Genomic DNA, 27,989 nt, shown 5'->3' on the forward strand with positions numbered 1-27,989 from the left:
AGAGGACATATTTCTTCCACATTGTTTACAGCAGTACAAAAAAAAGAAACACCCTCAAATCTTTAATTAATGATAGATCTTTATGTAACAGTTGTTTTTGTTTTTATTTTTGGCAAAATCCATTTCCCTCACACATTTCTATTTTTCTCCTTTTAAAAGAGCAAGCAGTCATTTGTATCTACACAAAACAGGCACCAAAACAATACATTTTTATATAGCCATTTCTTCAAGTAACATACAGTGGAATCGTTTTCATTCAGCAAAACGTGTGAAAAGACATCTATCTACAGGTAGGGAGGCCTGGTGACAACACGAAAAATACACATCCTACAAAATACAGAATAACATACCAGTACGTACTGAAAACAGACAAGAAATATATACATCCCTGAAATAAACAGCAAAATGAAACCAATGAAAAACATTCACATTCTATGTGCTAGAATTACACGAGCATAGTGATTGGTTGCTTCTTATTCATCATCATCCATTATAAACATCATCCTCATATTCTTCTCCTCTCTTCATACAGATTTCAAAGTTCATAAATCATAAAATACGGTGCACTCATTCACAATTAAACACACACGCACCACATACCACTGCTCTGTTTCTTTCCACAAGGTATGAAGGTGCTGCTCGTTAGGGAATTCTTTGATTAATTCATGAATATTTCAAAATATAGAATTTATCAATATATTTGATGACTAAGATATTGGAGCATAAATCAATAGAAAAAGCAGGCATTTACAGTTCTTCTATTAGCTAGCTGAAAATCACAGAAGCTGATAAGGTTGAAAGGTCAAGTTAACATGTTTTGGTCAAACACACTACTATACTTTGCACTGCAGTAAGACTCAGGGCGTGATCCCTGTTTGAATACTTGGCCAATGCACTATTTTATTCCTCATCACTGATTTGCATGTGATTGGATACGTGTAAGCAATGTTTCTACCATACTGCTTTAACCTATCAGATCTGCGTTCAATTCAAGGGAGGAAGGAAGGATACAGTACATGCTTCAAACAGGACCCTGGTCAATTGCAAAGAATGATGCCCATTTTACATGGTGGAATCAATCACATGAACGACACATACTTCTAAAATGAAACAATAATAAAATGGAGGGATAAAATGACAGAACAGGATCTAAAACTGGTAGTCCTCTTCAGCCATGTCGATGGCCCAGGCAAATTTCTCCCTCTGGGTTTTGTTGTAAATCTTCTCCATGGGAACGTCCCATTTCTTAACCCTGCAGAGGAGAGGAGGAGAGGAAGAGAGAAGGAGAGCAGGGCATTAGGAGAGAGAACTAAAGACAGAGGAGGGAAAGAAAACAAAAGTATTGGGACAGTGACACATTTTTAGTTGTTTTGGCTACAGACACATAAATATCCTACCCCCAAGTCATGTTAATAACAGGGGAGGTTATGATATTTGTGTGTCTGTAACGTTCTAACTCATCATTATTCCCAATTCATTCAGGATTATTTGTAATCATGGTAGCACCCACATTAATGTAGACGTGTTTAGAAACATACTCTAATCTTATTTACAATAAAAGTGACTTCTAAATGACAGAATACTTTATTAAATTAAATTTAAATTAATGGTAAATAATCTGAAACACAACCAAAACAAACAGCAAATGCATCCAACAAATGTATAAAGTCACAAGCTTGATGTAGTCATTGCGTGCTATGAATATGGGACCAAATGCTAAACGTTTGACTATGTTAATATACATATAAGTGAATTTGTCCCAATACTTTTGGTCCCCTATGCCCAAAAAGTGCTGCAAATTCTAAACGGTTCACCCGATATGAATGAAAATAGCCTCAAATTAAAGCTGTCAGTCTACACGTTAACTGCATAGTCATTGTATAATTTCAATCCAGAGCCAAAACAACAAAAAAATTGTCACTGTCCCAATACGTTTGTAGCTCACTGTATTTAAATCCCTCACACTCTCAATCTCTGACAATGACTGTCCGAAGACAGTTGTCTTTTTTATTCATGTTTTTTCCTTTTATCATTGAAGATTATATAAAATAATCTATTGATCATGTAAGGGTGTGTGGGTGGAGGGCCCTCTGTAAGGGTGTGTGGGTGGAGGGCCCTCTGTAAGGGTGTGTGGGTGGAGGGCCCTCTGTAAGGGTGTGTGGGTGGAGGGCCCTCTGTAAGGGTGTGTGGGTGGAGGGCCCTCTGTAAGGGTGTGTGGGTGGAGGACCCTCTGTAAGGGTGTGTGGGTGGAGGGCCCTCTGTAAGGGTGTGTGGGTGGAGGGCCCTCTGTAAGGGTGTGTGGGTGGAGGGCCCTCTGTCTAAGCCCTCCATTCATCCAGCAGCAGTAAGCTCTTTGGAGTGGTGTACTGTACTTAAGTAAAAATACTTTAAAGTACTACTTAAGTCGTTTTTTGGGGAATCTGTACTTTACTTTACTATTCATATATTAGTCAACTTTTACTGTTACTCATTCCTAAAGAAACAACATTTCGAAAGAAAATATGTACTTTTTACTCCCATACATTTCCCCTGACACCAAAAAGTACTTGTTACAGTTCAAATGCTAAGGCAGGACAGAATTATGGTCCAATTCACACACCTATCAACCATCCCTAAGATCTCTGATCTGGCAGACTCACAAAAAAATATATACTGTGGTTGTGTTGGAGTGTTTAACTGTCTGTCCGTAAAAAATACAAAATAAAATTGTGCCATCTGGTTTGCTTAATATAAGGAATTTGATGTATAGCATTTTACTTTTCACAATTGTTTCATGTTGAATACTTGTTCCACCACTGTACTTAGGTACATTTAAAACCTGATACTTTTAGAATTGCACTCAAGTAGTATTTTACTGGGTGACATTCACTTTTACCTGAGTCATTTGCAATTAAGCTATCTTTACTTTTACTCAAGTATGAGAACTGAGTACTTTTCCCACAACTGGCTATTTGTTCCGGGCGGCCACGTCACATTGCCTCTACATGTGGAGGAAAAGCTCTGTGAGGGGACGCTCTCTGGCCCTACAAACAAACCCTATTGTTCCTCACGCTCACACACTTTTCCTTCTCACCCTTTCGTTCTCTTCTTCACTCTGCTTTCCCACAATGCACAAGCATTTCCTGCCTTCTGTCACCATTGGCGACCACTAGTGACCCCACCACTACCCCCCCCACCCACCCAAGACACACACCCACCCCCGCCTATGAAAACATTACATGTAGTTACCCTTATGTCAGGCTTACGTATGTAACTACTTTAGTAACAAATATATTCCTCAGTTTGTACCTGGTAACGTCAGACATTACTTACTTACTTATCGTGTAATTACAAGATAAATTAACTACATGGTATCTGTGAAGTAAATGTAATCCACTCTATGTAATGTGATCATTCGTCTGTCTGTCTGTCTGTCTGTCTGTCTGTCTGTCTGTCTGTCTGTCTGTCTGTCTGTCTGTCTGTCTGTCTGTCTGTCTGTCTGTCTGTCTGTCTGTCTGTCTGTCTGTCTGTTAGTTACCATGCCACAGAGATGTGATCATTCCCCTGTCTGTCTGTCTGTCTGTCTGTCTGTCTGTCTGTCTGTCTGTCTGTCTGTCTGTCTGTCTGTCTGTCTGTCTGTCTGTCTGTCTGTCTGTCTGTCTGTCTGTCTGTCTGTCTGTCTGTCTGTCTGTCTGTCTGTCTGTCTGTTAGTTACCATGCCACAGAGATGCGTGGGTCCAGGTAGTTGAGTTTGGAGGTTCCCAGGGCGATCTGCTTGTTCTCCTCTCTGTCTGTGGCCTGCATCTGTAGCTTCATCAGCTGTTCCTCTATCCTCTGGACCGCTTTCCTCTTCACCTCCACCATCCTGAGGACACCACACAAGTCATTGATTAGTTGATTGATCGATCACTAGTTCTACCAAATTGGATTGGGGTAAGAAATGAGTAGAAACTTCCACCTATCTGCTGGCAAGGTGAGTCTATTGTCATTTGTATGCAGCACAAAGTACGTAGAGGAAGGGGCTAGCTAGGGGTTGACTTGGCATGGGGCCCTAGTCTGGTGTAGTTTCAGTAGAGCTGTACTCACTTTTTACTCTGGTCATCATGTGAGGCCTTGTGCTCTGTCTTGGCCCCCTTCAGCTGTTTCCTGGTGGCCGACAGCTGCTTCTGCTTCTCATCTATCTGAGAGCATTAAACACACACACACACACACACACACACACACACACACACACACACACACACACAAGGTCATTACTGTGTATACTATGTGGGTACTGTGACAGCAAAAATATACATTTCAGTGCAAGTGGACAATAGAGACTTATTCTATTCTACTGTTACCTTGGTTTGCAGGTTCTGCATGGACTTCTCAAAGGTCTTAGGTGCAGCCCTCTGGTGGTTGCACAGTATAGCCACAGCCCGGTTGGCTCTGTTGTAGGACAGGATCTTAGCAGGAATGCTCTCATCTGCTGGAGACAGACACAGAAACAGTGTTTACCATGCACTTTTCAAGGAAATATCTGGTAAATTGTGTAGGCTACCGCAACATAAAGTTGAACCAACTATTTGCTCACTGTTTGCTGCTGCCAATGTGATCTTTATTAAAGCTAGTAACACAGCAACAATAACATTTGCCCCGACATCAGGTTAGTAGAAGCAAACAGTGGGCAGACAACTTCATCCACTATTGGCTAGTGGACCTGTCACTCATGGGAGCAGTGTGTGTGATTGGCTGTCTGCGTGCTGTCACTCACGGCTGGTGAGCTCTTTGAGCTGCTGCTGCAGGGTGATGGAGGCATTGTACGTACGGAACACTTTGGCTGTCAGCCCGTCCATCAACTCCTGGAGGTGCTTATTCAGAATAGAGGTCTAGAGAAGAGGAGGAAGAGAAGGAACAGAGAAAGATATAAAGGCAGGGGGAGAGAGGTGAGTTTAGGGGAGATGAGGGAGAGAGAGAGAGAGGTGAGTTTAGGGGAGATGAGGGAGAGAGAGAAAGGTGAGTTTAGGGGAGATGAGGGAGAGAGAGAGAGGTGAGTTTAGGGGAGATGAGGGAGAGAGAGAGAGAGAGAGAGGTGAGTTTAGGGGAGATGAGGGAGAGAGAGAGAGGTGAGTTTAGGGGAGATGAGGGAGAGAGAGAGAGAGAGGTGAGTTTAGGGGAGATGAGGGAGAGAGAGAGAGAGAGGTGAGTTTAGGGGAGATGAGGGAGAGAGAGAGAGAGAGGTGAGTTAGGGGAGATGAGGGAGAGAGAGAGAGGTGAGTTTAGGGGAGATGAGGGAGAGAGAGAGAGGTGAGTTTAGGGGAGATGAGGGAGAGAGAGAGAGGTGAGTTTAGGGGAGATGAGGGAGAGAGAGAGGTGAGTTTAGGGGAGATGAGGGAGAGAGAGAGAGGTGAGTTTAGGGGAGATGAGGGAGAGAGAGAGGGGTGAGTTTAGGGGAGATGAGGGAGAGAGAGAGAAGTGAGTTTAGGGGAGATGAGGGAGAGAGAGAGAGAGAGAGGTGAGTTTAGGGGAGATGAGGGAGAGAGAGCGAGGTGAGTTTAGGGGAGATGAGGGAGAGAGAGAGAGGTGAGTTTAGGAGAGATGGGGGCGAGAGGGAGGTGAGTTTAGGGAAGATGGGGGTGAGATATGGGAGATGAGGGAGATGTAGGTGAGTTTAGATGAGATGAGAGGGAGAGGGAGGGAGGTGAGTTTAGGGGAGATGAGGGAGAGAGAGGGAGGTGAGTTTAGGGAAGATGGGGGTGAGATATGGGAGATGGGGAGAGAGGGAGATGTAGGTGAGTTTAGGGGAGATGAGGGAGAGAGAGGGAGGTGAGTTTAGGGAAGATGGGGGTGAGATATGGGAGATGGGGAGAGAGGGAGATGTAGGTGAGTTTAGGGGAGATGGGGGCGACAGGGAGATGTAGGTGAGTTTAGATGAGATGAGAGGGAGAGGGAGGGAGGTGAGTTTAGACGAGATGGGGGAGAGAGGGAGAAGGAGGCGAGTTTAGATGAGATGAGGGAGGTGAGTTTAGGGGAGATGAGTGCAAGAGGTAGGTGAGTTTAGATGAGATGAGGGAGAGGGAGGGAAGTGAGTTTAGAGGAGATGGGGGAGAGGTAGGGGAGATGGGGGAGAGAGGGAGAGGTAGGTGAGTTTAGATGAGATGGGGAAGAGAGGGAGAGGGCGGTGAGTTTAGGGGAGATGGGAGAGAGAGGGGGTGAGTTTAGAGGAGATGGGGAGAGAGGGAGAGGGGGTGAGTTTAGAGGAGATGGGGAGAGAGGGGGTGAGTTTAGAGGAGATGGGAGAGAGAGGGGGTGAGTTTAGAGGAGATGGGGAGAGGGCGGTGAGTTTAGAGGAGATGGGAGAGAGGGGTGAGTTTAGAGGAGATGGGGAGAGAGGGGTGAGTTTAGAGGAGATGGGGAGAGAGGGAGAGGGCAGTGAGTTTAGGGGAGATGGGAGAGAGAGGGGGTGAGTTTAGATGAGATGGGGAAAGAAGGGGGGAGTTTAGAGGAGATGGGGAGAGAGGGAGGTGAGTTTAGGGGAGATGGGGACAGAGGGAGAGAGGGGGTGAGTTTAGAGGAGATGGGGAGAGAGAGAGAGGGCGGTGAGTTTAGAGGAGATGGGGAGAGAGAGAGAGGGCGGTGAGTTTAGAGGAGATGGGGAGAGAGGGGTGAGTTTAGAGGAGATGGGAAGAGAGGGGGTGAGTTTAGAGGAGATGGGAGAGAGAGGGGGTGAGTTTAGAGGAGATGGGGAGAGAGGGGTGAGTTTAGAGGAGATGGGGAGAGAGGGAGAGGGCAGTGAGTTTAGGGGAGATGGGAGAGAGAGGGGTGAGTTTAGGGGAGATGGGGACAGAGGGAGAGAGGGGGTGAGTTTAGAGGAGATGGGGAGAGAGAGAAAGGGGGTGAGTTTAGAGGAGATGGGGAGAGAGAGAGAGGGCGGTGAGTTTAGAGGAGATGGGGAGAGAGGGGGTGAGTTTAGAGGAGATGAGGAGAGAGGGAGGTGAGTTTAGAGGAGATGGGGAGAGAGGGGGTGAGTTTAGAGGAGATGAGGAGAGAGGGAGGTGAGTTTAGGGGAGATGGGGACAGAGGGAGAGAGGGGGTGAGTTTAGAGGAGATGGGGAGAGAGAGAAAGGGGGTGAGTTTAGAGGAGATGGGGAGAGAGAGAGAGGGCGGTGAGTTTAGAGGAGATGGGGAGAGAGAGAGGGCGGTGAGTTTATGGGAGATGGGAGAGAGAGGGGTGAGTTTAGAGGAGATGGGGAGAGAGGGAGAGGGCAGTGAGTTTAGAGGAGATGGGGAGAGAGGGGTGAGTTTAGAGGAGATGGGAAGAGAGGGGGTGAGTTTAGAGGAGATGGGGAGAGAGGGGGTGAGTTTAGGGGAGATGGGGAGAGAGGGAGAGCACATTTGAGACACTTATGTAGGACCTGTTTTATATTTGACTATTAGCCCTCAGTTCCTTCATTCACCCAGTATTAAGACCATAGGTTGTCTCTCTTACATTGAGTCTGTCGAAGAGGTCGTCCTCGGGCTGCTTATTCTCCAAGAAAAGCTGCAGGTTCTTAAACACCTGAGATAGAATACACAGGTTCATTTAAGAGGGAGTCTTGACATGTCTTATTCCTTATAAAATACATCAGTATTCTAGTACATTTGACTTTTAGGTTCAGATAAATAATCCTGACCAGGCTGGTGATCTAGTTATTCTCTTAGTTGTAATGTCTGATTCCTGCCAGATGAGGGTGCCGTCATTGAGCAGGTTGTGTGTGTGTGTGTGTGTGTGTGTGTGTGTATGCCAGTAATAGCAGGAAACAGACCTCCCCCAGAGGCAGAGCTGACGGAAAGCACTTTAGGCCTGGATCACCTGTCTGTACAAACATCCTCTGAGCAGTGTGTGCCCAAACACACACACACACACACACACACACACACACACACACACACACACACACACACACACACACACACACACACACACACACACACACACACACACACACACACACACACACACACACACACAGGCAGGTGTGCGTACACAGGCAGATCATTTGAACATGACTAACACACGCTCCAGACATCTGTTAAATGCCCGCCCAACACAGACTAGACCACCCGATCAAATGGAAGGGTTGAAATCTTAAACATCCCTTTAATTCTAAATCAATATCCTATTCTCTCCTTCCTCTTCTCTCCTCCCCCTCCTCTGTTCTCCGTCTGTCCACCCTCTCCTCCACTCCTCCCCCTCTTCTCAATCTCTTCTGTGTTCCCCCTCCTCTCTTCTCCATCTGTCCCCTCTCTCCTCCACTCCTCCCTACTTTTCCCTCCTCTCCTCACCCTCTTCTCCACAGGCATCTTGTTGTAGTATCTGATGGAGTCTTTTCCCAGGAAGTCAAACTCCACCACGTACTCCTGGTCGTCCATCTTGGGGTACAGCTTGATGTGTTCCACCCTCAGGGAGCAGCAGCCAACCGTATCAGCCGTCTCCCCCTCCTCCTTCTCATTCCCCGCCCTCAAGGCCAGCTATAGGACACACAGGGTGGAGGACAGAGGTTGTGTTTGAGCGTCCTCGAGTATTTAGGTATCCAACCTCAATCGAAAAGGCTTGGAGTGGTGAAAGCAGAAGGGCAGTAACTTTGCTCTCAATAATCCAGTCACAGCTAATAGATGTACTGTAACGTGTATTTCCCCTCACCTTGTCTATGAAGTAGAGAGCCACAGCTCTCTGTCTGACCCTCATCTCTTTAGACTTCCAGTCCTCTCTGTACTGGGCCCTCAGGCGGTCCACACACTTCTTCAGCCTCCGGGCCGTCTCATACTTCTGCCAGTCCTTCTCGCCCTACACACAGGCAGACACGGAACAGAGGCAGACACAGAACAGAGGCAGACACGGGACAGAGGCAGACACGGGACAGAGACAGACACGGGACAGAGACAGACATGGGACAGAGACAGACACGGAACAGAGACAGACACGGAACAGAGGCAGACACGGGACAGAGGCAGACACGGGACAGAGACAGACATGGGACAGAGACAGACATGGGACAGAGACAGACACGGAACAGAGACAGACACGGAACAGAGTCAGACACGGAACAGAGACAGACACGGGACAGAGACAGACATGGGACAGAGACAGACACGGAACAGAGACAGACACGGAGAAGAGGCAGACACGGAACAGAGACAGACAAGGGATAGAGACATACACGGGAGAGAGACAGACACGGAACAGAGGCAGACACGGAACAGAGACAGACAAGGGACAGAGACAGACACGGAACAGAGACAGACACGGGACAGAGACAGACACGGGACAGAGACAGACACGGAACAGAGGCAGACACGGAACAGAGACAGACACGGGACAGAGACAGACACGGAACAGAGGCAGACACGGAACAGAGACAGACACGGGACAGAGACAGACACGGAACAGAGGCAGACACGGAACAGAGACAGACACGGGACAGAGACAGACACGGAACAGAGGCAGACACGGAACAGAGACAGACACGGGACAGGGTCATGGTTAGGAGTTAGATCTTAGAGTTACCTTGATTCTGGAGCTGAAGTAAATGTACTTGTTAGGGTTAGGAGTGAGGAGGTTTAAGGTTGTCATTACCTTGATTCTGGAACTGGGGTTGAGCATGATGTACTTAATAGAACCCTGGATGTTCTCAGTCCACGACACCAGCCATGTGACTTTGTTGTCATGACGAACCTCCTTCCAGCGCGTGCCCTGGGGCGGCTTGGGGTGCTTGGAGTCTCTGAGGAGAAGAGGAGAGGGGCAGAGAGAAGGTTTGAAGAAGAATTAAGCAATACCTTGGATCAAAGAGACTGAGTGAGACAACTTGGGGAAGAGGGGCTGAGAGATGTAGTGTTTTAGCTGGTCTAAGAGGTAGGCCTAGTCCACGTGGGTTCACCCCAAATCCTTTAGGGCTTGAGGCCTTCAGACCTCTCGTAATGCATGGGATGGCATACTGAGGTTCCTCAAGGGAGTAAGGCTTCAATTGTGTTCTAAAGTCAAAGCTGATCCTGTTTTGACATTTCCTCTCCTGTGTACAACTATTACAGGACCGAGGTGAAAAACACAACAAAACAACGCCAAGCTGAGCAGGTAGATGGCCAGCTTGTCCTTTTATTGTTTCCACCACCGGACTGGGCTCGAGGCGACACACACATGCGTTTGCATGCACACACACACGTGCACACACGAACACACACACACACACACACACACACACACGAACACACACACACACACACACACACACACACACACACACACACACACACACACACACACACACACACACACACACACACACACACACACACACACACATACACACAGACACACACACAACTGAGCCTGGGGCTACACAGACAGAGAGATGGCCTTTGACACAGACGGGGACACACGTAAACAACCATATGGCATGTTTAGGACCATCACACACACAAACACAAACCATGCACGGAAACTAGAAGAGCCAGGACAGGACAGAGCCAGGACAGGACAGCAAGCAAAGATACTTTTTACCCTGGATAAAAATAGCTGCAGCAATCACAACAAGGCAGATATGGAGGGGGAGATAAGAGGGGGGAGGGAGGGAGGCATACAGAGGAAGGAGGGAGAAGTGGGGGACAGACATACAGATGAGGGAGGAAGAAGGGAAGAGAGGGACAGACATACAGCAGGGAGAGGAGGTATAAGGGAGAAGGGGGAGGGATAAGAGAGAGAACAGAGGAACATAACAATGGGGCAGAGGGGTGGAGGACTCTTTTACATAAAAACACACACACACACACACACACACACGCACAATAAGAAATTCCGTTACCGTAGAAAAAAAAGTGTGTGATGTCAGGAACATAAAACTCCCACAAAACACAATGTCCCAATAACATGTTCTCTTCTCACGAGACATAGGTTCACACCCTTACACATGAAGCCGATAGAATCCATACAGGAGCAGGCACAACTTGGCAAGCAATTCAATGTGATTGTTGCAGGACTCAATAGCGTACCACTCAAATATATAGTGGTATACAGGGACCTCTTGTGGTAGGAACACAAAACTTCTTGGTGATCCATAGAATTTTTTAATTTTTTAATTTAACTAGGCAAGTCAGTTAAGAACAAATTCTTATTTACAATGACGGCCTAGGAACAGTGGGTTAACTGCCTTGTTCAGGGGCAGAACGCCAGATTTTTGCCTTGTCAGCTCTGGGATTTGATGTAGCATAGTCCAACGCTCTAACCACTTGGCTACCGTTCTACCAACAATCCCTCGCAATGCTCATTCATCACCCTCTTTCCAACTGATGATGATGAAGATGGGGAGACTCACTTGCTGCAGTTGATAATGATGTCTTCAGGGCGGATGCGGCGTTTCAGCATGCCCATCTTTGGGTGGTCCCCACGCCCCCTGAACAGACCGGGAGGCTCGATGCGGAAGTTTCCAATTCGCTCCTTATGGTTGTCCATCACACAGAAACCATACTCCTGGAGGATACGCTCATTCTCCTCTTTGATTTTCTGGAAAACGTTGGAATAACATTGGAGAACGTTGGAGGGTGTGTGAGTTGTAGACGTGTGTACTGTATGTGTACTGTATGTGTGTGTCTGTGTGTGTGCGCGCGTGTGCACATGTTGGTTCAGGGCCTCACCAGTTTCTCATCTTTGGACATCTGTTTCCGGGCCTCTGATTGGGCCTTGAAGTACTCGCTTATCTCCGTGAAGTTACACTTGTTTATATCTGTGATCTTTGACTTCTCCTCCGATGTCATTTCCTGGGGTTAAAGGACAGAATGGAGTTTTATTTATACAGAGGATCAACTGAGACTAAGGTCTCATTTGCAGTAGAGCCCTGTTTTCAATACAAAGAAAAAACATGGACATTATGAAAAACAATCACAATTAACATTTAAAAGATCAGAAATCAATTTTTTTAATGGCCCAAGAGGCACTAGAACATCCATTCTAACAGTTTTTTGTAAATTGTTCCACATGTAAGGTGCAGCATATCTGAAGTGTAATGTAATTCATTGACATCGTTTTAGAATGAGTAATTCTATAAGAGATCAAAGATGTCAGATAAATTGGAAATATTTGCATTAACGCTTTATAGATAATTAACATAAAATGCTGCTCTCTTCTGGAGGTTAAAGAGGCCCAACCTACTTCTAGATATCAGGAACAGTGGTGAGTTTTAAAACCAGAGCCAGTAATGAACCTCAGGGTACAATGATATACAGCATCCAAGTGTGAACGCTGCAGCATGCATGTAAATAACACCCCCATAATCCAATACACACATAAAGGTAAAGGTTGCCTGCCCTTTCCCATCTGGACAAAAGGAACACTTATGTGAGAATGCTATTCATTGACTACAGCTCAGCGTTCAACACCATAGTGCCCACAAAGCTCATCACTAAGCTAAGGATCCTGGGACTAAACACCTCCCTCTGCAACTGGATCCTGGACTTCCTGACGGGCCGCCCCCAGGTGGTGAGGGTAGGTAGCAACACATCTGCCACGCTGATCCTCAACACTGGAGCTCCCCAGGGGTGTGTGCTCAGTCCCCTCCTGATCTCCCTGTTCACCCACGACTGCATGGCCAGGCACGACTCCAACACCATCATTAAGTTTGCAGACTACACAACAGTGGTAGGCCTGATCACCGACAACGACGAGACAGCCTATAGGGAGGAGGTCAGAGACCTGGCCGGGTGGTGCCAGAATAACAACCTATCCCTCGATGTAACCAAGACTAAGGAGATGATTGTGGACTACAGGAAAACGAGGACCGAGCACGCCCCCATTCTCATCGACTGGGCTGTAGTGGAGCAGGTTGAGAGCTTCAAGTTCCTTGGTGTCCACATCAACAACAAACTAGAATGGTCCAAACACACCAAGACAGTCGTGAAGAGGGCACGACAAAGCCTATTCCCCCTCAGGAAACTAAAAAGATCTGGCATGGGTCCTGAGATCCTCAAAAGGTTCTACAGCTGCAACATCGAGAGCATCCTGACTGGTTGCATCATTGCCTGGTATGGCAATTGCTCGGCCTTTGACCGCAAGGCACTACAGAGGGTAGTGCGTACGGCCCAGTACATCACTGGGGCTAAGCTGCCTGCCATCCAGGACCTCTACACCAGGCGTTGTCAGAGGAAGGCCCTAAAAATTGTCAAAGACCCCAGCCACCCCAGTCATAGACTGTTCTCTCTACTACCGCATGGCAAGCGGTACCGGAGTGCCAAGTCTAGCACAAAAAGGCATCTCAACAGTTTTTACCCCCAAGCCATAAGACTCCTGAACAGGTAATCAAATGGCTACCCGGACTATTTGCATTGTGTGCCCCCCCAACCCCTCTTTTACGCTGCTGCTACTCTCTGTTTATCATATATGCATAGTCACTTTAACTATACATTCATGTACATACTACCTCAATTGGGCCGACCAACCAGTGCTCCCGCACATTGGCTAACCGGGCTATCTGTACTGTGTCCCGCCACCCGCCACCCACCACCCGCCAACCCGTCTTTTACACTACTGCTACTCTCTGTTCATCATATATGCATAGTCACTTTAACCATATCTACATGTACATACTACCTCAATCAGCCTGACTAACCGGTGACTGTATGTAGCCTCGCTACTTTTATAGCCTCGCTACTGTATATAGCCTCGCTACTGTTATTTTTCACTGTCTTTTTACTGTTGTTTTATTTCTTTACTTACCTATTGTTCACCTAATACCTTTTTTGCACTATTGGTTAGAGCCTGTAAGTAAGCATTTTACTGTACGGTCTACACCGGTTGTATTCGGCGCACATGACAAATAAACTTTGATTTGATGGGGTTTGAACCATTTTCTTTCAAATAACAAATGATAAACAGGCTTTGTTTCTGTAAAAGAAAACGATTTTGAACTTCAACTTTCCTACCAGCTCAGATATGTGTTTTGAAAGACAACTTGTCATCTAGCCATATACCAATATATTTATAATAAGGAACTAGTTCAGACTAGTAATTTAATAGTAATTTAGATGTAAATTATGTAGTCTAGAGAAGAGCATATCTTTTGTTTTGTTAGCATTCAGCACCAACTTAAGATCAGAAAGTGTCTTCTGCAGTACCAGAATTTGAAAATGCTTGGCCAATAGTAGGTGCAATGGAGTATAACACAGTATTCCATGGGGCATAACTCAACTAATATCTGTCTGAACGTTCCACTAGATGAAACAGAGCAGCCATGTACCTACCTTTCTCCAGTCCTTGTAGAAGTTCTTCCTAAACATTTCCTTGGTTGTGTACTCATGGTCCAGCATCTTAGCAAAGAACGTAGCTACCTCCTCTGCAGGGGCACTTAGTCTCAGGAGCTTACCTGGGGCATAGAAAGATTGAGCACATAAAATATGACTTGTCTTTCGGAGAGACTTGGTGATATCATCATATCAAAAATATAATCTAACCACCTAAACATAAAGTGTGAATCTATATGGACTCACTCACCATCGTAGAAAAACCTGACATGGCCAGGTAGGGGTTCGTATGGAGGAGCAAGAACAGGTCCCTTGTGTTCCAGAAACTTCCATTTGGAGCCATCAGTAGATCTCTCCTCCTCCCACCTAAAATGGATGGGTGACAAAATGTGTAGGAGAAAAATAACAAGTAAACAGTAGAAGGACTGTAGATTTTTGTATTTTTAGAGTACGCACAACCATTTAGTGATTGTATTTGTAGGAATCAACCCTCCCAAACATCTCACCATTTTGTGATTGTATCTGTAGGAATCAACCAATCCTCCCAAACATCTCACCATTTTGTGATTGTATCTGCAGGAATCAACCAATCCTCCCAAACATCTCACCATTTTGTGATTGTATCTGCAGGAATCAACCAATCCTCCCAAACATCTCACCATTTTGTGATTGTATCTGCAGGAATCAACCAATCCTCCCAAACATCTCACCATTTTGTGATTGTATCTGCAGGAATCAACCAATCCTCCCAAACATCTCACCATTTTGTGATTGTATCTGCAGGAATCAACCAATCCTCCCAAACATCTCACCATTTTGTGATTGTATCTGCAGGAATCAACCAATCCTCCCAAACATCTCATCATTTTGTGATTGTATCTGCAGGAATCAACCAATCCTCCCAAACATCTCACCATTTTGTGATTGTATCTGCAGGAATCAACCAATCCTCCCAAACATCTCACCATTTTGTGATTGTATCTGCAAGAATCAACCAATCCTCCCAAACATCTCACCATTTTGTGATTGTATCTGTAGGAATCAACCAATCCTCCCAAACATCTCACCATTTTGTGATTGTATCTGCAGGAACCAACCAATCCTCCCAAACATCTCACCAATTAGTGATTGTATCTGTAGGAATCAACCAATCCTCCCAAACATCTCACCATTTCCACTTCTCCTCTGTTTCCTTCTTGGCTTTCTTGCCATCCGCTCCAGCTTTCTTGTCTTTTGTCTTCTTCTTGGGTTTTATGTCCTGAACGAGACAAAAACGAGTGTGAACAAGGGTGAGGAAAGAGTGTCCAACCTCAGCTGAGAACCTCAACTCACCTCTTCCTCTTGTTTTCTCTTCTTGCCATTCTCTGTCTTGATCTTTTTGGGCTTGTATTCAAATCTGAACAAAATACAACCATCAGATGAAACATGATTTGTTTTATCTAGGTTTAATTTGATCACTTTCATTAAAAAAATGCATTAATGAACTATTTATATGCAGCGTACGTAATATTTATGTGTGAGTATGCACACATAAGTGTTAGTGTTTTTGTATTAGTTTCTAATCTGTTTGTCTTCCTGATTGGCTCAACAGGCATGGCTAACAAACCTTGGCATACTGCACCAAGAGTTAATGAGGAGCCTTAGACCATTGTGGATACTCACTCCTCCTCATCTCTCTCTCTCTTCAGAGTCTTGTTGTGTTTGGGAGAGGGGTACAAGCCGTTGTCCTCCTCTGGTTCACTCTTAATGGCAGGAGGGCTGGGGCTGTTCCACATCTCCCTGTAGGACACATTACAGTGTTAAAGGTGCAATCCATAGATATTCATAAAATGTACAGTATCTGCCTTCTACACCCATAGTTGTTTACACTACTACTTGTAGTTACAATTAAAAATAAAATAGAACAATCAATTCTATATTCCCATTTACCTCGCATGACCGTTTTCTTTCTCCTTCTTGGGCTTGCCTTCAACATGGGAGGATTTGACCTGCGAGAAACAGACAAACTGGCTGGGAATTGTAGTCTACTAGTAGAGTCACTGTGACATCTGAGATCTACCTTTTCTGATAGACCCTCTATACCCCTCAAACTCAACTGTGGACCTCAAAGCCAGTTCCACTGCATGTTTTCATTGTTCCCCTCTAATCACAAACATATTTAGACCTGGGACACCAGGTGGGCGCAATTAATTATCAGGTAGAATAGAAAAACAGCTGGCTCCGGACCTCATAGGGTCAGAGTTGAATAACCCTGCTCTATACGGAGAAAACAAACCTCTCTTTTCTCTCTGTCTTTCTCCTTCTGTTTCTCCCTGTGCCTGTCGACACTCCCGTCGCTGTGCTTCAACCTCTCCTTCTCCTTGTCTCTGTGCTTCTTCTCAGAGTGCTCCCTGTGTTCACTGAGAGATGGACAACACATGAGAGGTCAGGGGTTAGGGGTCAATGGACAAGGGTCAGACACAGGAAAGCTATACAAACACAAATTATTCAGGCCACAGAGAACTCCAATATTGAATACAGACTACAACACACAACCTGGATGAACACAGAACATATCAAAGAAGGCAAAGAAGTCAACGTAATAAAGACTTTTAAAATGTAGATTGCAAATGGAGGGCTTGTTTGTTTTGTCTACAGCTTTCTGTTTCACTGAATAGACTACGCAATTGACGCGGCAAGTAGCCTTGTAGTTTTTGAACTTTTGTAGGCTTTTTGAATGGTCTTCAATGGCAAAAAACATAGTGCAACAGTCTTCTGCGCAAAAACTTAATGAAAGGCATTTGATATAATATATTGATATAAGGTGCATTTGGAAAGTGTTCAGACCCCTTGACTTTTTCCACATTTTGTTACGTTATCGCCTTATTCTAAAATGCATTAAATAGTTTTTTCCCCCTCATCAAGCTACACACAATACCCCATAATGACAAAGCAAAAACATTTTTTTTATTTTTTATTTGCAAATGTATTAAAAGTAAAAAATGTGAAAATCACATTTACATAAGTTTTCAGACCCTTTATTCAGTACTTTGTTGAAGCACCTTTGGCAGCGATTACAACCTCGAGTCTTCTTGGGTATGATGCTACAAGCTTGGCACACCTGTATTTGGGGAGTTTCTCCCATTCTTCTCTGCAGATCCTCTCAACCTCTGTCAGGTTGGATGGGGAGCATCACTGCACATCTATTTTCAGGTCTCTCCAGAGATGTTCAATCAGGTTTTCATCAAGGATCTCTTTGTCCTATGCTCCGATCATCTTTCCCTCGATCCAGACTACCACCATGCTTCACCGTAGGGATGGTGCCAGGTTCCCTCCAGATGTGATGCTTAGCATTCAGGCCAAAGAGTTCAATCTTGGTTTCATCAAACCAGAGAATCTTGTTTCTCATGGTCTGAGAGTCCTTCAGGTGCCTTTTGGCAAACTCCAAGTGGGCTGTCATTTGCCTTTTACTGAGTAGTGGCTTCCATTTTGGCAACTCTACCATAAAAGCCTGATTGGTGGACTGCTGCAGAGATTGTTGTCCTTCTGGAAGGTTCTCCTATCTCCACAGAGGAACTCTGGAGTTCTGTCAGTGTGACCATCGGGTTCTTGGTCACCTCCCTGACAAAGGCCCTTCTCCCCCGATTGCTCAGTTTGGCTAGGCGTCCAGCTCTAGGAAGAGTCTTGGTGGTAACAAACTCCTTCCATTTAAGAATGATGGAGGCCACTGTGTTCTTAGGGACCTTCAATGCTGCAGAATTGTTTTGGTACCCTTCCCCAGATCTGTGCCTCGACACAATCCTATCTTAGACCTCTAAGGACAATTCCTTGGACCTCGTGGCTTGGTTTTTGCTCTGACCTGCACTGTCAACTGGGGGACCTTATATTGACAGGTGTGTGTCCAATCAATTGAATTTACCACAGGTGGACTCCAATCAAGTTGTAGAAACATCTCAAAGATTATCTATGGAAACAGGATGCACCTGAGCTTAATTTCGAGTCTCATAGCAAAGGGTCCGAATGCTTATGTAAATATGTATTATTTTAAATGTTTTGTATAAATTTGCAATTTTTTATTTATTTATTTATTTTAAAAATTAAACAAAAAAAATGTTTTCGCTTTGTCATTATGGGGTATTGTGTGTAGATTGATGAGGGGAAAAAACAACTTCATCAACTTAAGAATAAGGCTGTAACGTAACAAAATGTAGAAAAAGTCAAGGGGTCTGAATACATTCTGAATGCACTATATCTTATATGACCACGTTTTCATGAATTTGATTATATAATCCTCAAGCCCATTCAAAAGACCAGAGACATGAACAAGGAAGTACGACGTATGAAACGTGTGTCACGTTCCTGACCGGTTTTCTGTTATTTTGTATGTGTTTGACGGTCAGGGCGTGAGTTTGGGTGGGTAGTCTATGTTATGTGTTTCTATGTTTGTTAAAGGGTGACCTGATATGGCTCTCAATTAGAGGCAGGTGGTTTTCATTTCCTCTGATTGAGAGCCATATTAAGGTAGGTGTTTTCACATTGATTGTTGTGGGTGGTTGTCTCCTGTGTCTGTGTTTGTCGCACCATACGGGACTGTTTCGGTTTGTTTGTCCGTTCGTTCGTTTTGTGTAGTCATTTTTCCTGTTCGTGCGTTCTTCACGTTATATGTAAGTTCGTTAGTTCAGGTCTGTCTACATCGTTTATTTGTTATTTTGTTTAGTATCAAGTATAGTTCGTTTTTTGTCTTGTTTAAATAAATATCATGTCATTTCACAACGCTGCGTTTTGGTCGAATCCCTGCTCCTCCTCTTCGGATGAAGAGGAGGAGGAAATCCGTTACAGAACCACCCACCGAACCAGGACCAAGCAGTGTGAGTTCGAGCAGAGGCCAAATAATCAGGACTCATGGACTTGGGAGGAAGTATTGGAGGGAAAAGGACACTGGGCTCATATTGGGGAATATCGCCGCGCTCGTGAGGAGATGGAAGCAGCGAGAGCCCAGGAGCGGTGGTATGAGGAGGCAGCAAGGAGACGTGGCTGGAAGCCCGCGAAGAAACCCCAAAAATTTCTTGGGGGGGGGGGGGGGGCTAAGAGGTAGTGGGCCAAGGGCAGGTAGGAGACCTGCGCCCACTTCCCAGGCTAACCGTGGAGAGCGGGAGTACGGGCAGACACCGTGTTACGCAGTAGAGCGCATGGTGTCTCCTGTACGTGTTCATAGCCCGGTGCGGGTTATTCCACCTCCCCGCACTGGTAGGGCTAGATTGAGTATTGAGCCGGATGTCATGAAGCCGGCCCTACATATCTGGCCACCAGTACGTCTCCTCGGGCCGGCTTACCACCAGTGCCTACACCACGCACCAGGCTTCCAGTGCGTTTCCAGAGCCCTGTTCCTCCTCCACGCACTCTCCCTATGGTGCGTGTCTCCAGCCCAGTGCCTCCAGTTCCGGCACCACGCACTAAGCCACCTGTGCGTCTCCAGAGCCCTGTACACACTGTTCCTGCTCCCCGCACTAGCCTGAAGGTGCGTGTCCTTAGCCCGGTGCCTCCAGTTCCGGCACCACGCACCAGGCCTACAGTGCGCCTCATCCGGCCAGAGCCATCCGTCTGCACAATGCCATCTGAGCCATCCGTCTGCCCAGTGCCATCTGAGCCATCCGTCTCCCCAGCGCCATCTGAGCCATCCGTCTCCCCAGCGCCATCTGAGCCATCCGTCTCCCCAGCGCCATCTGAGCCATCCGTCTGCCCAGTGCCGTCTGAGCCATCCGTCTGTCCCGAGCCATTAGAGCCGCCCGTCTGTCCCGAGCCGTCAGAGCCGTTAGTCAGTCAGGAGCCGCTAGAGCCATTCGTCAGTCAGGATCTGCCAGAGCCGCCAACCAGACAGGATCTGCCAGAGCCGCCAACCAGACAGGATCTGCCAGAGCCGCCAACCAGACAGGATCTGCCAGAGCCGCCAACCAGACAGGATCTGCCAGAGCCGCCAACCAGACAGGATCTGCCAGAGCCGCCAACCAGACAGGATCTGCCAGAGCCGTCAGCGAGCCATGAGCGTCCAGAGCCGTCAGCGAGCCATGAGCGTCCAGAGCCGTCAGCGAGCCATGAGCGTCCAGAGCCGTCAGCCAGCCATGAGCGTCCAGAGCCGTCAGCCAGCCATGAGCGTCCAGAGCCGTCAGCCAGCCATGAGCGTCCAGAGCCGTCAGCCAGCCATGAGCGTCCAGAGCCGTCAGCCAGCCATGAGCGTCCAGAGCCGTCAGCCAGCCATGAGCGTCCAGAGCCGTCAGCCAGCCATGAGCGTCCAGAGCCGTCAGCCAGCCATGAGCGTCCAGAGCCGTCAGCCAGCCATGAGCGTCCAGAGCCGTCAGCTAGCCATGAGCGTCCAGAGCCGTCAGCCAGTCATGAGCTGCCCCTCAGCCCAGAGCTGCCATTTATCCAGAACTGCCCCTCAGTCCAGAGCTGTCTCTCTGTCCGGAGCTGCCCTTCAGTCCGGAGTTGCCCCTCTATCCTGAGCTACCTCTCTATCCTGACCTACCTCTCTGTCCTGAGCTATATCTCTGTCCTGAGCTACCTTATCCCGGTGCTGCCCCTTGTCCCGGTGCTGCCCCTTATCTTAAGGTTACCAGTTAAATTAAGTGGGTGTAAAATGAGGGTGGTCATTCTAAGGGGGAGACGTAAGCTGGGATTGACTATGGTGGGGTGGGGACCTCGCCCAGAGCCTGAGCCACCACCGTGGTCAGACGCCCACCCAGACCCTCCCCTAGACTTTTGGTGGTGCGTTCGGAGTACGCACCTTGAGGGGGGGGTTATGTCACGTTCCTGACCGGTTTTCTGTTATTTTGTATGTGTTTGACGGTCAGGGCGTGAGTTTGGGTGGGTAGTCTATGTTATGTGTTTCTATGTTTGTTAAAGGGTGACCTGATATGGCTCTCAATTAGAGGCAGGTGGTTTTCATTTCCTCTGATTGAGAGCCATATTAAGGTAGGTGTTTTCACATTGATTGTTGTGGGTGGTTGTCTCCTGTGTCTGTGTTTGTCGCACCATACGGGACTGTTTCGGTTTGTTTGTCCGTTCGTTCGTTTTGTGTAGTCATTTTTCCTGTTCGTGCGTTCTTCACGTTATATGTAAGTTCGTTAGTTCAGGTCTGTCTACATCGTTTATTTGTTATTTTGTTTAGTATCAAGTATAGTTCGTTTTTTGTCTTGTTTAAATAAATATCATGTCATTTCACAACGCTGCGTTTTGGTCGAATCCCTGCTCCTCCTCTTCGGATGAAGAGGAGGAGGAAATCCGTTACAACGTGTCACTTGCACACAGTATTCCTGACTGAAACCATAGCCATTCTTTGTCACAGACAACATTCAAACTCTCTCTCTGACAAATTTCCCAAGGTATTTGCTATAAATTATAATGTGTTCTCAGTGAACTTACATAGACACATATGAGCTAAAAAAAATACACAAATCCCAGTTATCCTCAAAAACTCTTAAAAGCATGCTTTTCTTTATCTAGCATTACTGCCCAGACATAACCTCAAAAGCATAAGACCCACATTGTGCCAAATATCAATTGGAAAATGTTTTCATAACAAGTACAAGTGGGAACACTTTGTTTCAGAGAGGGTACTCATGCCTATGGATGTTAGCAGAGAGCGAGAGAGCGAGAGAGGGGGGTAGTGAGAGAGAGGGGCGGTAGAGAGAGGGGGGGGGGGTAGAGAGAGGGAGAGAGAGAGAGAGAGAGGGGGGTAGAGAGAAAGGGAGAAAGAGAAAGAGAGAGAAGGGGTAGGGAAAGAGGGAGATTGAGATAAAGTAATTTCTGTGAAAATCATGCATTGATGTCCTAGATGTCCTAGAGAACTAGGTAGAAGACATACAGTACCTTCAAAAAGTATATCCCCTGACTTATTCCACATTTTGTTGTGTTACAGCCTGAATTAAATATCACCCATCTACACACAATACCCCATAATAACAAAGTGAAAACATGTTTTTAGAAATGTTAGCAAATTTATTGAAAATTAAAGACAGAAATATATCATTTACATTAGGATTCACACCCCTGAGTCAATACTTTACTTTGCAATACCTTTGGCGGTGATTACAGCTGTGAGTATTTTTGGGTAAGTCTCTAAGAGCTTTGTCAACATGGATTGTACAATATTTGCCCATTATTCTTTCTAAAATTATTCAAGCTCTGTCAAGTTGATTGTTGATCATTGTTAGACTGCCATTTTCAAGTCTTCCCATAGATTTTCATGCCGATTTATGTCAAAACTGTAACTACGTCAGAAACAATAAATGTCATATTGATAAGCAACTCCGGTGTAGATTTGGCCTTGTGTTTTAGGTTATTGTCCTGCTGAAAGATGAATTAGTCTCCCAGTCTGTTGGAAAGCAGACTGAACCAGGTTTTCCTCTAGGATTTTGACTGTGCTTATAGCTGTATGTTTCTTTTTATCCCCAAAAACACTCCCTAGTCCTTTCCGATGACAAGCATACCCATAGCATGATGCAGCCACCACCATGCATGAAAATATGAAGACTGGCACTCAGTGATGTATTGTGTTGGATTTGCCCCAAACATAACACTTTGTATTCAGGGCAAAAAGTAAATTTCTTTGCTATATATTTTGCAGTATTACTTAAGTGCCTTCTTGCAAACAGGATGCATGTTTTGGAATATTTTTATTCTGTACAGGTTTCCTTCTTTTCATTCTATAATTTAGGTTAGTATTGTGGAGTAACTACAATGTTGTTGATCCATCCTCAGTTTTCTCATATCACAACCATTAAACTCTGTGTTTTAAAATCACCATTGGCTCATGGTGAAATCCCTGAGCAGTGTCCTTCCTCTCTGAGTTAGGAAAGACGCCTCTATCTTTGTAGTGACTGGGTGTATTGATACACCACCCAAAGCTTAATGAATAACTTCACCATGCTCAAAGGGATATTCAGCATCTGCTTTTTAACATTTTTACACATCTACTAATCGGTGCCCTTCTTTGCGAGGCATTGAAAAACCTCCCTGGTCTTTGTGATTGAACCTGTGCTTGAAATTCACAATTCGATTGAGGAACCTTACAGTTAAATGTATGTGTGGGGTAGAGATGAGGCAGTCACTGCCATAACAAGTGTAGATCAGTGACTCAGAAGAAAGCCATTAAGAGGGTTTGTGCTCAGGCTATAATGAAAGAAGGCAGGTGCGTGGGAGAGAATATACCTGTAGAGTTAAAAAAGTACTCACACTCAAAACCACGAAAAGGAATTACCCAAGGAGGCCGATGCAAAAATAATATAATTCATTTAATCCATGCTTGAAAGAATACAATACCACACTGCCAGGTCTCTGACCTTCTCCCTATAGGCTGTCTCATCGTTGTCGATGATCAGGCCTACCAGTGTTGTGTTGTCGGCAAACTTAATGATGGTGTTGGAGTCGTGCTTGGCCACGCAGTCGTGTGTGAACAGGGAGTACAGGAAGGGACTAAGCACCCACCCCTGAGGAGCCCCCGTGTTGAGAATCAGCATGGCAGTTGTTGCCTACTCTTACCACATGGGGGCGGCCCGTTAGGAAGTCCAGGATCCAGTTGCAGAGGGAGGTGTTTAGTTCCAGGGTCCTTAGCTTAGTGATGAGCTTCGTGGGCACTATGGAGTTGAACGCTAAGCTGTAGTTAATGAACAGCATTCTCAGATAGGTATTCCTTTTGTCCTTTTGTTCATCAGCACTGATGAAGGCATAAGGCCGAAACGTATGCTCCGTTTCTTTTTTTCTTTTTTTAGCACCTTGCACTTTCACTTTTAGTATTCTTTCGAGCATGGATTAAATTAATTATATTATTTAGTACTTTGAGTACTGTTTGTTCAGTGACACACAATCTCAATATAATCAATTTTAAATTCAGGCTGTAACTCAACATAATGTGGAAAAAGTCAAGGGGTGTGAATAGTTTCTGAACCAGTGGAGGCTCTCAGAGGAATATAAATAGTTATCCTTTTTAAAACTAGACTAAATATATTCACGTCACCAAATAATTGAATAAAACACTTCATTTTGCAATGAAGCTCTACAGTAGCCTCAACAGCACTCTGTAGGGTAGCACCATGGTGTAGCCGGAGGACAGCTAGTTTCCGTTCTGCTCTGGGTACATTGACTTCAATACAAAACCTTGAAGGCTTGTGGTTCTGACCCTCTTCCATAGACTTACACAGTAATTATGACAACTTCCGGAGGACGTCCTCCAACCTATCAGAGCGCTTGCAGCATAAATTGACATGTTGTCCACCGAATCAAAGGATCAGAGAATTAATCTATTACTGAATGCATAAGCTACAGCTAGCTAGCACTGCAGTGCATAACATGTGGTGAGTAGTTGACTCAAAGAGAAAGACAATAGCTGAACAGTTTTTAACAAATTCATTTCTTAAAAAATTAAGGAGAAGCAGCTACCTAAAGTAGCCATATTTCATTGTATTTTTTCCCCCCACATTCACTTACTTAGCTAAACAATACATCTCAAAATAGCCTGCGGGTAGGGGTGTTGGGCCAGTAACCGAAAGGTTGCTGGATCGAATCCCCGAGCTGACAAGATAAAAATCTGTCGTTCTGCTCCTGAGCAAGGCAGTTAACCCACTGTTCCCCGGGTGCCGATGACGTTGATGTCGATTAAGGCAGCCACCGCACCCACCTCTCTGAAAACACATTTCAGTTGAATGCATTCAGTTGTATAACTGACTAGGTATCCCCCTTTCCCATCTAGCTAGTTTAGCCTACTCAAACACCCGGCTCAAACAGAGAGGCATGCTATGTTAGCTAGCTGGCTATGACTATCCAACACTGGAACTCTTCCAATTCAAAGTAAGCTTTTGATTTTATAAATGTATTGCCACTGGGGCCCGACGGTGTAACTGCTAAATTGCTTGCTGTACACTGTACTGCGTGATTGTAGTGGGTTAGTTCTAGTAGCTATGTTGATTATGTCATTAGCTAATATAGTGACAATTATGTAGGTTGTGTGTAGCGGTTAGCATTCATGAAGGTTTGGCTTGTTAATTTTTGTCACAGACTGGTGATGTGAAGGGCACTGAAGTCCACAACCGAAGGGAAAAGGTGAGAGGAAGAGAGAGCATAGATGCGATAAGGAATTATACAACAATCAAAGGGATCATGCTGTTTGTATGTGGCTGCTATGAAAGTAAACCGTGTTTGAGTGTGATCAGGGGCGTATTCATTCTGCCGATTCTGTTGAAAAACGTTTCTCAAATGGAACGAAACAGGGATAAACATAACTGAATTTGTACAATAGAAACTTTGGTTTGGAGCTCTTGGACTAATGATTACACCCTAGATCAGCTAGATGCTGGCAAGAGTGTGCAAGGCAGTATTGAATGTGTCAATGTCTGTCACCTTGATTACTCAAAAATAAATTGACCTGTGTTGTAAACTTTCATTCATAGGCTAAGTTGTAGCAACCTCATGATGAATGTAGAGAAATTTTTGTATCATGTAGTAGCCTAAGCTTATCGATGTTACACTGAGCTGGGTGAATGGAATATGAATGATATTCATCCAATATGCTGTAATAAGGCCATGCTCATAAAACAAAAATGTCCTCCCTCATCTTAAATGGCACCGACCGCCACTGTTCTGAAGGCATAGTACAACAGCACAGAGACAGCATAGGGGCAGCATAATAAATTAAGATATCCTGTTGAATGATGTAATGTGGTGTTGTCTTATGGTCTTGTACAACACAAAGTTATGGTCAGCAATGCCAGTATACTCAGAACTCTCCCACAGACCAAATGAAAAGGGAAATGAGAAGGAATGAGAGATGGAGAACAAGACGGAAAGACTTCTGAGAAACCCTCAGCGGGATGGAGATGACTGGCAAAAGGAAGGAAAAAGAGAGAGAGACAAAGAGAGGAGGGGAGAGGGAACATACCTGCTGCTGTGCTTGGCTTTATCTCTCTCCTTGTCTTTCTTGTGTTCTTTGCGCCTGTGTTCTTTGTGCTTGTCCTTGTGTTTGTGAGCGTCTGGGACAAAGTTAGAGATTGACTTGCTTAGTAGAGATCCCCCAGACAATAGGAACTGTAACAGCACAGTGTAATCTGAGCATTTTGTGGCCCTCGGTGGCCCAGTGTATGGATAAGCTCATGTCTTCACCGTCACATAGTAATGAATACAAACTGCAGGTTCAACAAATAGAATCACTTCTCATACCGCAAGGGTGTTCAATATTAAACATCAAACAGCCCCTAACCCAGCCTATTTAGTGCCACATTTTCTTTCAAATTAGTTGGCTGGATTATTAAGTTACTGTGTAGTTACTTTGTAATTACACCACAATTAAAAGCTTAAACGGTATCGTACCATTTAATGTGAAGAATGACCTGTAAAATCAAGTACGTAAACAAGACTGGGTAATTGAAAGTCAAAACCCCCCTTGCATATCTCTCCCTACCTGTCTAAACTCAGAATGAGATCCCACAGGGAGTGTCAAAGAGAAACAAAGTGGGTCCAGGGGAGTGGGGATGGGAGGGAGGTTCACACATCTAGGTGGGTCTACTTTCCTACAACGGAGGCTGCATATCTCTGTTATTAGACCAAAACATGAGAGATCCATACTGCTGCTGCCCTGTCTCAACACGCACCCCAGACATCTAGACCTGAACCACCCGCACACACAGGCCTGCATGTTCTCTGTTGATAGAAACATCACAACTGGCTGGGTCTTGTGAAACACACGTTGAACTCACATGTAACCCTAGACCTAAGGTCAGTGGTGTAGTGGAGGGTAAACGCATACAACGTTGTTTACGCACCTTTTTTTATTTTGGGTGAGCGTTTACACACCTTTTTTTTTTATTTTGGGTGAGCGTTTACACACCTTTTGTGGAAAAATGCATTGAAAGTATAGGGAGCGTTACCTCTGTAATCCAGTCTTGCAATCAGCATTTACCCACCATTTTTTTTACCACTACATCACTGTCTAAGGTAAAATCTTAAATCTGAGGTCTTCAACCTTTTCTTGACCAGGGACACCCGGCTAGGCAAACAGGCGACCCAGGGACCCCCATCATATGTCTTATCTTGAAGTAAATTATAGTGGCAAGAAGTAATCGAAAATGTACAATTAATAGTTTTTAATTGTTTTGACCTTCCCACATAATTGGAAGAGGAAGTGTACAAGTCAAGAAAGCTTACCAGCAGCCAGTGGCACTTTTCAAAGCGGGTGCTTTTTCAAAGCCTATGTCAGATACTCCAGTGAGTGTAATTAGCTCAATATTAGGAGAAGAGAAATAAAGTTGACATAATAACTAATATATTCTCCTATTTTCTACTGTAGGTTTGTAATTCAAAATGTATTTATTCTGTTGTTGCAAGCGATATTCATGAAAACATTTCAATAAAAACATGTATTTTCGCAGACCCTCTGCAGTACCATGGCGAACTCCTAGGGGGCCACAGACCCCAGGTTGAATACCCCTGTCTTAAATGATAGGATACCCTTTTCCTCTAGTGATGCACAATAGTCTATGTGTCGCTGGTGAGAAGTAGTGCACTAGATTAAGAATAACAGGTTATAATTTGAGACGGTCTATGATTCCTCAATAAGTAAAATTTGGGCCATCTCTTTTGGGTGACTGTCATTTTTTTAAATCCCCCCTGAACAAAAGTGGGAAAAACTTCCAATTAGTGGTGGCTTTGTCAGAAGGGTGGGCCCACATAACTGTCAGTCTTGAGCTTGAACGTCACCTTGTGGCGTCCCTCTGTCATGGCAGTTAAATAACGGGTAG

At 45.3% G+C, this 27,989-nt stretch overlaps 1 protein-coding gene across 1 annotated transcript; it reads right to left on the minus strand.

Moving 5' to 3' along the window:
* Nucleotides 1–27,969, minus strand: LOC120061669 (DNA topoisomerase 1-like). The gene is made up of 20 exons (XM_039011564.1): nt 27,919–27,969; nt 26,135–26,280; nt 16,502–16,625; nt 16,156–16,214; nt 15,889–16,005; nt 15,559–15,622; nt 15,396–15,484; nt 14,477–14,592; nt 14,227–14,348; nt 11,629–11,751; nt 11,310–11,497; nt 9,578–9,722; nt 8,645–8,788; nt 8,287–8,472; nt 7,451–7,519; nt 4,736–4,850; nt 4,323–4,450; nt 4,066–4,160; nt 3,695–3,844; nt 1–1,252 (listed from the first exon to the last, which is right to left on the minus strand). The coding sequence occupies exons 1-20, from the start codon at nt 27,967–27,969 to the stop codon at nt 1,150–1,152; spliced, it is 2,334 nt and encodes a 777-aa protein (XP_038867492.1). The 3' UTR covers nt 1–1,149.
* Nucleotides 27,970–27,989: the final 20 nt, after the last annotated feature.

This window comes from Salvelinus namaycush, chromosome 16, assembly GCF_016432855.1.
Source record: "Salvelinus namaycush isolate Seneca chromosome 16, SaNama_1.0, whole genome shotgun sequence".
NCBI classification, from domain to species: domain Eukaryota; kingdom Metazoa; phylum Chordata; class Actinopteri; order Salmoniformes; family Salmonidae; genus Salvelinus; species Salvelinus namaycush.